At 54.4% G+C, this 14,558-nt stretch overlaps 1 protein-coding gene across 6 annotated transcripts in view; it reads right to left on the bottom strand.

Annotated features, from left to right (window-relative positions):
• Positions 1-14,558, bottom strand: part of ACSL6 (acyl-CoA synthetase long chain family member 6) — a 54,164-nt gene that overhangs the window by 21,145 nt on the left and 18,461 nt on the right. For 5 of the 6 annotated variants that reach the window (XM_017675365.3, XM_017675368.3, XM_017675367.3 and 2 more), the window contains 6 exons: positions 13,953-14,052; positions 13,176-13,354; positions 12,194-12,226; positions 10,938-10,989; positions 2,924-2,997; positions 1,311-1,388 (listed from right to left, as the gene is read on the bottom strand). In XM_017675365.3, the coding sequence (XP_017530854.3) occupies positions 1,311-1,388; positions 2,924-2,997; positions 10,938-10,989; positions 12,194-12,226; positions 13,176-13,354; positions 13,953-14,052 (516 nt within the window). Of the gene's footprint in view, positions 1-1,176; positions 1,255-1,310; positions 1,389-2,923; positions 2,998-10,937; positions 10,990-12,193; positions 12,227-13,175; positions 13,355-13,952; positions 14,053-14,558 lie in introns of all 6 variants that reach the window. The other variant, XM_017675366.3, reaches the window with a different exon arrangement.

Genomic DNA, 14,558 nt, shown 5'->3' with positions numbered 1-14,558 from the left:
ATGAGACACTGAAGAACACTATCTGAGGCGACACTCCCCCTGCCTCCCTACTTCCCACCTGCTAAGTCTTGCACAGGCACAGCAGGAAGAGGCAGAGATGGAGGGGATCCTGGGCCTCTGGGAGATTCCAGAGCAGCCAGTCTCACTGGTGCTGCCCCTCATGCTGTCCCCCAAACCCTGGTCAGGGGCCTCCCTGGGGACTCAGGTCTCTGAGCTGTCCTACACCCTATCAAGGGGGCTGCTCCAGGTCTCAGAGAGCCTGTGGGTTTCCCCAGAGCACCTCTGCAACTCCCGGTGCCCCTGAGTCCTGGAGATGTTGGCTGTGGGTGCTGTTTGGTGGGAGGCCAAGGGGGAGCCAGCCTGTTTCCTAATGGGACTAGGGGTACACCAGGGGCCTAATATATGCTCCTGACCTTAATGCTCATAGCAGCGCTCTAAGTGACCTCCATTTTACAGGTGAGGAATATGCAAACTGAAGATGCGTGTCCAGGGTCACAAAACTAGTTCACAGCTATTGCTCGCATTCTACTGGAAAGCTGGAAAGCATGTCCTAGGATATCAAGTCTCCCCCAAGGCAAGATGTGAGAGGCTTAGAAGACAGAGTTTATCTATAGGATGATCCCTTGTGTGACACACGTATGGAGAATTCCTTGCTCCCACAACCTTCTGTGAACGTCCCATCCTCCTCTGCCCCCAGCGCCCTCTGCACCCCTACAAGGCCTGTCCCAGGGCCAGTCATAACACCAGTCCCACCTACAGCCTGAGGGGTGTGACCACTTGATGCCTCAACTTGACTGGGTGGGTTTCTTTTTTAGGAGGTCATCAGTTAATGGAGGTGATGGAATATACGCATTTGGGCCTTAAACAGAGCTGCAATGCACAGAGTTTGACTGGTGGGGCATTTCTGCAAAGCTTTAATACTCTCTGGAGCAGATGCCATCAGCTGGGGCCTCTGCCAGCTGAGGTGTGTCCACAGGTGGGGCAGGGCAAGCCTGGGGTTTTCCCTGGCACCATGCTCCTAGGTGGGACGGGAAGGCTGGCCAAGGTCCTCTGATCCCTCTGGCCTACGAGGACAAGGCAGTTTAGTTCTACTCCATGGTGCCAGTGACAAGTAGTGCCCTGCTGGGGTTCTGGGTTCTGGGCACAGATTGCACCTCCCTGAAGCCAGGGCCTTACCTGCACCATTCGCTCAAACATGTGTGCTAAAGGCAAGTAGGCAATGTGCACATCCACACAAGTGGGAGCCCACTGGCTCTGTAAGAGAAGAAAGGGAGCCCAGGCAAGGCCCGGTCAGTCAGGCGGCGTCTTACCTGGATCACTCTCTCAAACATGTGAGCCAGAGGCAGGAAGGAGACGAGCACATCGTCCTGTCTCGGAAAGATCACTTTCTGCAGGTGGCGGGCATGGGAGACAGAAAGGAAAGAAACACTGACAGGAAGACAACAAGAGAGTCATAAAACACTAAAGAGAAAATGGTCCTGGAGGGGCAAACAGGAAGAGGGGGAGGGGGAATGGGGCAGAGAGAGACTCCAGATGAGAGAGAGAAACAATGCCAGACAGAGAGAGAGAGGGAGGGGGAAGATGAAGACGCAGGAGGAGGGACAGAGGGATGGCAGTGCAGGAAGACAGTGTTAGGCCGCAGCCTGGGGCTAGGTTATCTGCAGAAGCAAAGAGCCAAATGAAGCACATATAAACCGGCAGAGCCCAGCTCCGCGGGAAGTCTCCTCCAGCCCAGGCCCGTTTCTCAGGTGCTCTGGGCCACCTGGGCCAGCTCACAGGGCCTCAGCTCGTCAGCACTTTCTAGCCCTTCCTCCAGAGAACCCTAGGTCTGTACCAACTGTGGCCGGGCATCTTCCCCAGACAGGGTGGGGAGCAAGGCCAAGCCTAGACAGGTGGCTGAACCAGGCCTCAAGGCCCCGGCCTGAAAGCAGGGTCCTAACAAGGAAGGCCTGGAGGGAGCCCTACTGTGCCCCCAGCCCACGTCTCACAGATGGGACTGGCCTTGGTGACAGGGGCTGTTGCGGCCAGGGGAGCCTGCACAAGGCTGAGCTCTGGGGCGAGCCAAGCCCTCAGCACCTCTCCTTTGCTGGACTTCACTGCCCTCTGGCCTTTTGCAGGGGCCTTCCTTCTCCTGGGCTGGCTTTTGGACAAGTCTGAGCAAGCCGTGGGAACCTGGCTGAGGCTCCTGACCTGGGCTCAGCCACCAACCACCTCTCACCATTTCCTACCACAGTACGTGACCGTTCAGGGCACATGCTCTATGGTGCCACGTGGCAGGAATGTGGGTGCTGACTGTTCTCCACAGTGGAGAAAAAGCCTAACTTATATGAACAGGTACCTGCCTTTCTCCCTAAAAAAAAGTGCAGGACATTCAGATATGCACCACTTGTGGAAAAGGTCCTTCTTTCTTAGCCGGTTATAAATGCTAACATGCTTTTGTCAGGCTAAAGATATCAAGCTTTTTTGAGCTAAGATTTACCTTTTTAAGGACAGCCTTATAAATAAGCAGTGCCATTGTTTCTTAGACTCTACGAGTCCTTAAACACAAAATGACCAGATTAAACCCTGACCTACTTGAAAAGCAAGTTATTAAAGATTATTTTCTAAATAAAAGTGCAAAAATAAAACCCCATAGGTATCTCAGTTTTTGAAATGAAAAATGAAAAATAGGTTTACATGGTTTCCTTTCTGGGATCTTAGCACTCATAGAAACCAACTGGATCTTATCAGGTCTGGATCACTGCAGTGTTTGGGGATAAGAGTCTGTAAAAGTGGGATTGCTCTAATGAGAACAGAAACTCCCACCTGTGAAAGGAAGCCCACACTGTATCAGGGAAAAAAGGAAACAAATGCAACAAAACTCCTGAGGCTGCTGGAGGGTGTCCTCAAGAGACGCCTGCATTAATGAGTCTGCTTTATTCACCTCTGTCACCTTCAGAAAGCCTGAGAAATCAGCCACCACATTCCCGTGGGTAAGCATCGCACCTTTTGGGTTCCCTGAAAGAAGAAGGCAAGAAGGTGAATTAGTTGGAGGCCCCAGGGCCACCCCGAGAACATGCCCGAGTCAGCAGCCCAGACACGCCATCCACCTGAGCCTCTGGCCTCGTCCACAGCCCCTCGGCAGCCCTAGGCAGATGAACGTCGTGTCAGGGACCTTCGTCCTGCAGATGCACAAAGCCTACATGGAGACTTCCAGCAGCTTGGGAGCAGAAGGCACAGGGGGGTGGCTCAAGGCCTGACGGGCTGGCTACTGGTGACCTGTGCCTTCCTCTCTCCTGTTCCCTCGGGGAGCGCAGGCTCTCGGCCTCCAGTTGCCTCACACACACCCAGTGCCCTGTGCTGCTGTCTGGGCCTGGGCAAGTCTCCAGAACTCAGCACAGGACCTCCTTGCTGTACCCAGCACCTGGAAAGGCCCAGGCTCAGGCCAGCCTGGAGGTTCAGGGCATGAGGGCATCCCCTCTGGCCTGCTCATCAGCACAGATGGGACACAGATATTCTTGCTTTGTTCTGACAAGGCTGTTCACTAATGCTCCTGAGGAAGCCCAGGGCTGCTAGGATGACTCAGTGGACAGAGGCCAGGTGGGGACTTAGGGCACTGCTGGCTGGGGAGGGAAGGAGCTTGGCCACCATTGCATGGCAGGGTGGACACAGCAGTGATTTTGCTGACAGACAGGTGTGGCTGGGCTCCACTCCTGGCTTTGTGTCTCACTGCTTGCATAACGCCAGCAGCCATGTCTCCTCTCTTGATTTCCTTACCTGTGAAATAAGCAGTGGCACCCCCCTCACAGGGCTTCTATAGGGTCTAAGGATATGACCCACATGCAAAAGATGTAAAATCAGAAGTTCCACTGAGGCAGCAGATTTGATGGGTGGGAAACTTCAATAGCCAGAGGCCAGACCACATGCAGAATTCACTCAGGAAATACCAAATAAACCAGTATGTTAAGTTTGCAACCCTTGGCCAGAAAGAGGTATGAAAAGGGCTAAGTGAGTAGAAATTAAGAGAGGGTTGTAGTAAATGCTACTGAACTATTCACTTAACAATGGTCAATTTTCTGCTATGTGCATTACACCTCAATAAAAGAATCCATTTGTGGGAAGCATTTCTTTGGAGAGAGCTATCCTGAGTTCTACAGCCCATCAAATGGGGGGTAAGGAGGGGTCTTCTCTCCCAGCCCCAACCTGAATCTAAGCTAACCCCGACTCTATTGGGATTGCTTGGAGAGTCCGACCACATGGCCTGCAGCTGAGGGTCTAAACAGAAAGGTGAAGGAGCCTGTGGCTGCAAATGGAAAACGAAAAACAAAAAATCCCAGGGACTGGAGATGCGGTCTGCAGAAGGAACAGCAGTCTGAGCTGGTGGTGGTGGGAATGGTGGGCTGAAAAGGAGCCTTGCCGCAGGCCAGTTCCCCCCACCAAGTCAGGGGGAAGCAGTAAAGTGAACAGCAGAGGCAGAAGCCGAAGCCGGGTAGGAGGCAGGCCACCTGCTGCAGGGCAAGGAAGGGTGCTGCCTGCATCAAGAGGACTGAAAGTGTCCCAGACCATCTCCCAATCGCCTTCTCCCACTTACTCACTCTCCCTCCTGCGGGGAGAGTGCAGAAGCCTTCATCAGCAGGCTGGAGGGAAAGGAGAAATGCGAGAGAGGAGGAGAGGAAAGACAGATGGCACCTTCCCCACTGGGCTGGCAGCCAGCCCCGGCTGGGGCTGGGGCTGGAGATGTCGTGATGGAGAGGATGGACTCCTGCTTGGGACTGACGCTAGTATTTCTGAATTAAGACCATGTGTGTGACTTATGCCACCCATGTGGCTACCCTGAGAGTGACCAGAGAAGGCAGGACATGCTGTTTTTATCCAGGAGCAGAAAGAGAGCTGCCTCCACTGACAAGTTTAAAGGAGTGGGGGCAGACAGAGATAAAGTTGTTCTCATAATTTTATCCCATGAGGCTCAACTTACCTCATTCATCAGAATGTGACACATTCATCAGAGACAAGAGCACCAGTAACGGTCCATCTCTGCTGACCAAGGCGTGTGGTGGGCAGGGTTTTAGCAAGCGCTCTGCACTAACACCCACACTGCGAATCACAGAGGCCACTTGGGGGACACAGAAGGTTACAAGATCTAAAAAATTGCATTTCCTACTAAGTAGCTGCTAAAATATCTTCCTTTTGGAAAGGACAACCGTGGGATCTGTTTTTATCTCTGCTGGTCCTTCTTTCGGCTCAGTAACTTTCCTCAAACCCAGGCCCATATTAAGAAATCCTCTGACTTGCCTCCTATGTACAAATCCCGCAGACTCCATAGGTCCACAAATTAATCTGAGAGTATCACTTGGAAATTTTCACCTGGGGATTCTCAAGCTCTAGAATTTTCTAAGGAACATTCACAAAATACTACATATGAAATCAGAACTGACACGAAGGAGGGACCTGTGCTATAGAGCTTTCTTTAGAGCTGCCAGGGCGGCCGACTTGCTCATGCCTAATGTAACCTCAGGGTGGATGGTTTGAGAATCTCAAGAGAGAGCTCTCTTCACTGCTGAAAAATTTCAAAAGCCTCCATTCAGTTCAGGCCAATACACATAGGATGGTAAGAATTATTCAATTCTGCTTTTCCTCTCCAACATGATGGGAAAAGTTACACCTTTTAGAAACAAGTATTTCGTTGTGGATATGGATGCAATTTCATAAACTTAATGAGTTTATAGGAGTTACAGATTTTTTAAATATTCCCAAAAGTGTTAAAGTTATTTCCTTAAGCCATCTCTACACATGATTCCAAAAGATGGAGAAGTGAATGGTGATAACAAATCCTGAGACGAGACGCAGTGTCCGAACTGGGAGGCAAGAGGTGAGCCTTACGAAGGCTCTGCTTGCTTCTCTGATTCAGGACAAGTGCTTCCCTCTGGCAGCATTTCTTTTGAACATGACATGAAAAATTTTCCAAGCTGCTCACACGGAGGAACAGGCTACACGTTCCCAGCTACAGCCACCAAAATCGCAGAGTCGGCCTATGCCCTGCTTCGCTCCTTACGTCATGCTCCGTTGAAGCAAGTCGCTGCTCGCCAGGCCCCAGCGTCTCAGCGGCAGGACACCTAGTCCATTTACCATCTTCTCCTCAAAGGCTGGCCATCCTTGCATTTCATTTCCTCTCCAGATGCTGAAGGGAAAAAACTCAGTTTCTGGCATTTTAGCATCAGCGGTGTTCCTGGGTCACCCATGGCTGACATACAGAAGGTCATTCCACTGGGTGAAGATCTGCCCTGGGGGACACTGGCTTCAAGCGACAGCAGCTGTGGGGTGAAGCTGAGCTTGGCATCTCTGCTGCAGGGCTGGGTGGGCATGGGGTTGGGCACAGTGCTGGACCCTCTGGCTGGGGCTCCTATGACTTCTTGTTTCCACGTGGGTCCCAAAAAGTACTGGTGACAGAAATGCTCTGGAAGTTTTATAATGCAGGCAGAGTTCATCTCCCTGCTAAAGGCTCCCAGATTTTCTTTGAGATTGAGTCTTGCTTTCACCCAACCCATATCTACCTTTAAAAAAAAAATCAGACTTGAGAGCTAGTAGGAATACAAATCATAACTATGATAGCAGCCAATTACTAAACACCCACTAATGTGGGCTCTGTGCTAGGCATGCCATACATGGTAGCTCAGTTATTTCTTGAAAACAACCCTACACTATAGGTATTAGATGTCTTTGTTTAATATCCAAGGCAATTGAGGCTTAAGAGACATTTAAAAATGCTCCCACAGCCATGCAGCAGGAGCACCGAGATATAGTTGCATGCACATGATCACACAAGTCTTGAGCCAAATGGTGCCGAACAAACAGGCAAAGGTGAGCATTTCCAGAGAGGCTGCCTCCGAGCAGCCACAGCTACAGGGCTGATTGGCGTTTACATGCTCAGCTAAATGCCTGCCAATGCCTTTCCTGGGATCCTCAATCAGAACAGAAGAGATGCCCCAATTCAATGCTTTCTCCCCCACCCCAGCCTCCTGGCCCTGCCCCTGCTAAGAACTGACCCAGCTAGCTCCCTCATGCCGAGACCCTTTCATGTGACTCCAGACATGTGCCTTTCCCCTGCCTACCCTCCGCCTCCTCGCTCCCTCCCAAGCTGGGCTCCGCTGCTGTCCCTCTCTGTCCCTCCCTGCAGCCACTCTCCTGCCCTGGGCTTCAGCTCCCAGGCTTGCTCTGGAGCAGGCTGTTCTGATAACCCCGCCAAGCCGGCCCAGCGACCTGCCTCTCCCACTCCTCCCACAATATGACTCCGAGGCTCACACTCTCCCACCCAGAGGGGCTCTCTTTGCAGAAACTGCCACACTGTGCCTCCTTAGACTCCAGCCCATTCATGACTCCTCTCACCAGCAGACCAGGACCTTGATGCCTACTCCACAGAGGAGGGCTCCCTGCATCCTCCCAGCCCCCCAGGATCCTCTCTTCTCCTCCCCAAGGCAAGGCACATCTCTTCCATGGCCCTTGGAAGCCTTCTCTCTCCCTTGAACAAACCAAAGCTTTGACGGCTGTGCTCCCTGGAGCACCACCTCCCCGTCCTCCCCCTCTAGGGTCTCCATCTCAGTTATAAAAAACACTTCCAGGTATTTCCTGAAAACAACAAACCCCACTCTTCCTGGACCCCACAGCCTCTACCAGCAGCCACTCTTGCTGTCATTCCTTCAGAGCTAATCTTTGCTTAATAAATTCTTATAGCATAACATACAAATGGAAAAGCACGCAAATAGGTGCACAGCGCAGCACATTTTGTTTTTCGAAGTGAATGTATCTGTGCAACCAGCACCCAGAGTGAGAAACAGAACATCATCAGCATTCCAGGCACCACCATCCAGGAAGACAACCACTGTCCTGGCTTCTAAAACCACGGAGAGTTTATTGAGTTTTGTAATTTTATGTAGAAGAAACCGCACTCTGTCCTGTGCCAGGTTTCTGTCCTCGGTACTGAGGTATGACATCCCACTGTAGGCATACCGTGCTGTTGGCTGACACCCATGTGAGCTGTTTCCAGATTCTGACTATTCAAACAATGTCGCTCTGACCATCGTGGAGTGTGCCCTTGGTGACACCGGTGAGCCTCTTGGAAGAACTCTCCACACTTGGTGAGCGCCCCCGCCTCCCATTCCCTCCTCAGTCCACCACAGTTGGTGGCTGCTTGCAGCCCCCACCCCACAAGCAGCCTTTGTATGAGCACCAGCAGGCGTTTCCAGGGCGGCATCCTAGGGGCACAATCCAGCCACCAGATGATTCACTCTCCTCTAGCCTTTCCACACCACCTCCTGCCACACCTCCATTTGAAACTCCAACCCCTAGGGTTCCTGTCCTGCCAGTGTTCCCAGACTCAGCTCCCAGCCCTCTCTTCCTCAAAGCAGTATCTTCTCTCTTTCTGCCAGTCCTCCATGTGTGCTGCTCCCTCTGCTGAGAATGCCCTTCCTCCTCTTCTTCTATAGCTGCCTCTCATTTAAGACTCTGCTCAGATTGACTTCCTCTGGGAATCCTTTCTGTCCTGCTGTTCTGATCTCTCGGAGGCCTACCACTGCATGCACCCCAGATTGCAGACCCTCCAGGCAGCGACCACAGTGTATTGAGCTGCCTAATGACGTGAACTCAGAGCTCATGAGGACAGGGCTGTGTCCATCCCCAGCTTTGCACAAAACTAGGTCTGCTGCATAGTGGATACTCAATAAATGAGCTGAATGAATGGATCTACATATATTAGAAAAAGAATGCTGAAAACACAGACTGAGAAGGATAAATTTTAAAAGACCCCTGCATTTTCTTCCCTGGGAAGAGAAGGTATAGGAATTCCTAAGGATACATCCTAACTATCATTCACAGGGACCAGTTTCCCAAACTGGGCTGTATTATACCCTCAAATTATCTTTCTTTGGGTGGGGCTCAGATTCCAGCCCAGCTAACAGCTATTTTGAAATGAATAACCCACCCATTGGCCATCACTAAGCGTAGAGAAACCCCCAGCTCTCAATTCTTCCAAGGCCTTGTTCACCTGATTAGGGCCTCTAAAGCACTGGCTTATTAGGGAAATCTCCACAGATGTTCCTATCCTATGCCAAGAAGAAATGCTTCCCAGAATGATTCCACCAGAATCATGAGCCAAATGTCAGGTGCAGGTCATATTTTCCATCTATTCTACTGAAAGAACAATGTGGCTCCTGCTGAAGCTGGGAGCCAGGCTCCTTGGTGCAGAAGGGAAGTCGAATCCGGGGCTGTGAGGCTGAGGACATGCATGGCTGCTGTGCTCAAGAAAAGGCTGGCTACGAGAGGCAGCGCACAGGACACCCAAGGGTGCAGCCAGACAGGGTAACCTGGGGTGAGAGGACTGCTCCCTCTCCTGGCTCCGCCTGGCACCAGCCATGCCTCCAGAGTGGAAGGCTGGGCGCTGAATCATGACCTGGTTTCCAGGACCCACACATCCTGCTCTGCCACCCAGAGCCTGGGCAGGTTGGGTTAGCCTCCAGTTACGACTCCATGGTCTAGGAAGGCACTGGACCTTAGGCCTGACCTCTCCAGCTGGGCAACAGCATGTTTCTGCATCAGGAAATTCTTTCCCAGATACAGGGGTAGCATCTGTGACCAAGTGACCCTTAAAAAGCCTAGGGGCAGTCTTGGGCAGCAAGGGTCCAAAGCTAAAGGCCACAGTAATTACTGACCTGCTCCCCAGCCCAGTGTGGAAGGACACGCCACCACAGTTTCACACTGTGAGACTCATGACAAAAAGCAACATCAACACAAAGGGCATTTCTGAATTCTGGATTGGGTCTGGATGACAGTTCCGGGAGAGCGGGGGGGCCCTGTTATTTCCTGGCTGACAGGGTTGGAGAGTGTGGCGGACATCCTCAAACTCACTTGGGATGATGGCAAAAATCCATCTCCGTTCAATTAAGCTGTGTTGATCGTGAGCCGCCCACATGGACGGTGCTCCCTGTGGGGCCAGTCACGGATCTGACAAATCCTTAGAGGCTGCATCTGTGGAAGTGCAGGGAGCCCCAGTTCACTACCCACCAAGAGTGGTCATTGGGGTGGCCAGGCCTCGGCCTGGAAAAAGAAGGCTGGAAACATCTTGCGCATCCCTGACAAGGGCAAGGGACCTCCCCAGCTGTGAGAGGAGACGGGGCAACAGCGGTGGGAAGAGCCCTGCACTGGGACCTGGGAGGGCAGGGCACAGGTCTGCAGGCCTGCTCTCCTCACAGGCCCTACTGAGGCCCCGTGGCACAGGGATGGGGACACAGGGCACTGCCGACTGCAAAGCGCTGGGTCCGCGTGTGCTTTCCACCTCCCCTAAGGAAGCCTCCCTTGGCTGTTGCTGCTGATCCACCATGCACGCTCCTGTCAGCTGCAGGCACAGGGTAGGGCACTTTGGCTTGTCCTCTTCAGGACAGCCCAGCCAGGGGGACTCGCCCGGCCTTCAGAGCACCCGCTCTGCCCTTTCAGACACCCTTCCATCTCCTACTAATCGGGACAGTGGTGGCAGAGAGGTTCAGTGACTGGCTGCTAGTCCCTCAGCAAGCCGTGGAGGTGGGACTCAGATCCAAGCTCTCAGATCCCAAACCCCGCCCTCCTTTCCCTGAGGGGAAGGCCAGGCAGGGGCCGGAAGCAGGAGGGTGAGAGCTGCTTCTCAAGGAGGAATAACGTGACCCCGCTGCTCAGCCCTCCTGGGGCCCCAGCTCCGGGAAGTGGCAAGGGCTGCCTTGGACCTCCCAGTCCACACTATCCACCCCGTGCCCAGCCACCCCGTGCAGCCTCGTGCTGGGTCCTGGGAGCCGCCAGGACCCAGGTTCTGAGCCTGGTACAGAACAAGACCCAGCGCGTCCCACAGAGGGCGCCGGAGAGCCCTGTAGTCGTCCGGCCCGGCTGCCAGGGAAGCGTGCGAGCCCGGCCCAGCTGCTCATTTGGGTGCCTCTGCTTACCTGTCGTGCCGCTCGTGAAACACACGATGGAGAGGTCGCTGGGCTTCGGGGGCTGCCGAGGCAAGAAGAAGTGTATGTTAAAGAGAGTAGGTGTGCTCAGCCAGGACCCACGGTTCTGAGCCACTCCACTAGCTGCCCCCAGTGTGCACGGTATGTGCAGTGTAGATGAGTGTGACTGTGTCTGTTGGTGCACGCATGGCCCTCAGTGCTACAGTCAGACAGGTGGGCAGGTGAGTCCCAAGAAGGGGGAAAGAAGCTGAAGAAACCTAATGAGGGATGGATGTCAATCTGCCCCACCAGCTCGCACCTGGCCCTGCTGCCTCTGCCACTAGAGTCTGAGCTGAATTCTAGAAGGGATGGGGCTGCAAGCTAGGCCTCTACTGACATCTCCCTTTTCCAGTGGGTATGACCTAGCTCCCGCCCTCCTTCCTGCTTTCTCCCAAATGTCTGGGGCCAGGCTTGGGAATAGAGCATGCCCGTGTCCCCAAGACCGCTCTGCATCAGGCCTTGGCCCTGACACTGGGCACATGGTCCTGGGGTCACCGGGAGGAGCCCGCCACGTTCACTTACAGGTAGAGACGGCTTCCCAGAGGAGGTGGTGCGAGTTGTGACTGAAGGACAAGCTCTATCTCCCCAGATGAAGTGGGGGGTGGGCATTCTGGGAGGGGATCCAGCTGGGCACAGGCAGAGGCTCACAGGACAAGGGCGTGCTGAGGGCCCGAGAGCAGTGTCCTATGTCTGGGGCACAGTGTGGGTGGTGGGCACACAGCAGGGTATACCTGGGAAGGGCCCTGGGAAGCAGGGGCCTGCTCAGGCCTGTGATTGAGAAAACTCTGGGGTAGTGGAAGGAGGGCTGAGCTGGTAACTCGATCCAGACAGCATCCCCTGGGGCTGACACAGAGTTCACACAGGCCACTCAGTCCTGAGTCCACTTCCAGTGCTGTTGCTGCTTGTCCATCACACCCTCTGGACACTTCGCTACATTCAGAGGGCACAAACAAGACTTCCCAAAGCAGAAGCTCCTGGAGAGCTGAGGGTGGCCGGGGCTGGCCGGCCTCCTTTTCTCCCTCCCAGGCACCTGACTCTTGCTCCAGGTCCCTCTCTGCATGCTTACCCACAGGAGTCCTGGGCACCACAGGAGTCCTGGGGGCATTTGCTGGCCTCTCTGTTGAGCCCCTGACCATAGTGAGTGGTCTGTGAGGACAGGCCCTGCACACCCTCGTGCTCAATAAAGACCTGCTGGCAGATAAACTTACCACAGGAGCATGATGATTCTGTTGGCCACAGTCCTGGAGAGGGAAATACTATTTTTAAGTGCTCAAAAGTTCTCATCAAAAACAAATAAGTAAATAAATAAAAATAAACTCAGCATAGTATGCCTTGCTCCTGTGCCAAGCCTCAGGAACCCCTGCCTGACGCAGCCCATATGGAGGCACTGTCTCCTTGGCCTTTCCTCATATATATATCCAGGCCTCGGCCACCTACACATCACAGATGGGGACTCTGAGGCCCAGGGCAGGCCAGGCACTGTGCCCATGCACAACAGGGGAGATGGCCTGAGGTACCCATGGTACATCTGGACACCTGCCTGAGCAGAGTATAGTGGCTGGGGGTCTGGGCTCCCAGAGAAGTGGGCAGGGTGATTGTAAGCCGAGGGGTAGCCCTGAAAGCCACAGAAGGGACAAGAGCACAGGCATGATGGGCATAGTCAGGAGCAGACAGGGAGGCAAGAGGTGAGCAGAGGGCCCTGGGGCCTACATCCAGTAGGGCACAGGGGAGGTCAGCTGCCACTGAGCAGGGCTGCACGTCCTGGAGGCCAAGATGTCCTGTGTCACGCCCACCTGACACCTCTGGAGAGTCCAGGCACAGAAAAATCAGTTCCATTGGTTGTGGGGAGTCTGGGACACATTTGTGAGACTCTCAAAGACTACTGGGCCTCCTGTCTCACCTCCTGTCTACAGTCCTCAGGCTCACACGGGCTGGTGGCTAGCTGGAAACACAGAGGCTGCTGAGGCCATGTCAGCAGCTCAGGGGCAGGCGTGCCATTAACTGTGCCAGCCCAGCGAGCCTGTTGCCTAGAGGTAACACCCCCACCCACCAGCAGCCCTTGGGGAGCCTGCCCCATCTCAACACTGACATGCCCTGAGGTCTAAGACATCCCCCTAGGGTGTGAGAGGGCAGTTGACCCACAGCTCTGGCTTGCAGGGGCCCAGTGGTAGCCCGCAGGCAGCCCCTCACCTCCACAGCCTGCATGGATATGATGGCCACCCCACACTCCTGCCCTCTGTCTCTCAGGGCTTCCTCAAAGTGCTCCATGAGGATGATGAGCGTCAGCCCCGGGGTCTCCTTCCTCTCCACGTGCTCCAGCAGAAGCACTGCCTTCTGAGGCTGGTCCACAATCACAGTGCTGATGTCAGCTGCGGGACCGTCAGGGAGAGTCAGGCTGTGCGTGCCACGGCTTGTGTGGAAATAAACACCCAAGACAGGCCTTGTGGGCCGTGGGCCGTGCACAGAAGGAAGTGCACGGGGCCTGGCACCAAGGGCAGAAGCCCAGGGAGTCTTCTAGAGTGGCTTCCAAGCATTCCTTCGCTCCAGGCTTAGCCCTCATCACCCCAAGTCTGCTTGAGACATTTACCAACCCCCCAAATCTGCCCTAGGCTGCAGTGACCTGCAGGGTTGGCAGCCTGTGTGGGGGCTGGTGCAGAGGCTCCTTCTTGGCAGCTGGGCCCTGTGGTGTGTGTGAGCCTTTAGGTAAAGTCCATGCAGGGACACCTGGACCCAGGCAATTCAAGGGCCAAAAGGGAAACCCATTGTGTTCCCTGGAGTGGCAGCACTGTGCTTATTAGCATCAGCCACTAATATAGCATCAGCTGCTAATATAGCAGCCACTATATTAGCGTGGAAAGCACACGCGGACCCAGCGCTTTGCAGTCGGCAGTGCCCTGTGTCCCCATCCCTGTGCCACGGGGCGCGGTGCTGCCTGCCCGTGGCAGGAGGGGGCAGTGGTGGACTCACCTGTGTTGATGATGTAGCGAATGGCCCCAGGGCCCAGGGTGTCATAGAGCGGGACCACCACCATGGAGTAGGTGTAGCAGGCAAGCTCTGCGATAATCCACTGTGGGGACGCAAGGCAGGGGCGGGGGAGTGGAGCAGACAGGAGGGCCATACTGCCCGCAGGCCCAGGCAGCCAGAGCTGCTGTTCTGGGTCCTGCGCTGAGAGAGCTCTGTCCTGGCCCTCTGCACGTGGCAAGGAATCCCCGAGGCTAACCAGCTGTGCCTGCTCACCCACAGCCTTCTAGACCATGCCCGCCCCAGGGAATCCGGACTCCAGACAGCCCCGAGCCCACTTCCAGGGTTTGCTCAGGCTTCTTCCCCAGGTCTCTCCTCCCCCATGGCTCCAGGAACAGCTGATTATGGGACTGGGTGGGCTGTGGATAGGCAGCTGGCTGGCATGTCCACTCCTGGTTAGGAGAAATGCCAGGGGAGTAGAGGGTGGGGTGGCATGGAACAGGAATGCCCAGTTTTCCTGTTTTCCAGGCCCTCAAAACAGTGGGAGCAGGGCTGTTTTACATTACCCAACTCCCTACTCCACTGATACCTCTAAAAGCAGTCAAGGCAGAT

This window comes from Manis javanica, chromosome 14 (assembly GCF_040802235.1).
Source record: "Manis javanica isolate MJ-LG chromosome 14, MJ_LKY, whole genome shotgun sequence".
Classification (NCBI taxonomy): Eukaryota; Metazoa; Chordata; class Mammalia; order Pholidota; family Manidae; genus Manis; species Manis javanica.
This window is presented reverse-complemented; position numbering and strand designations above follow the sequence as displayed.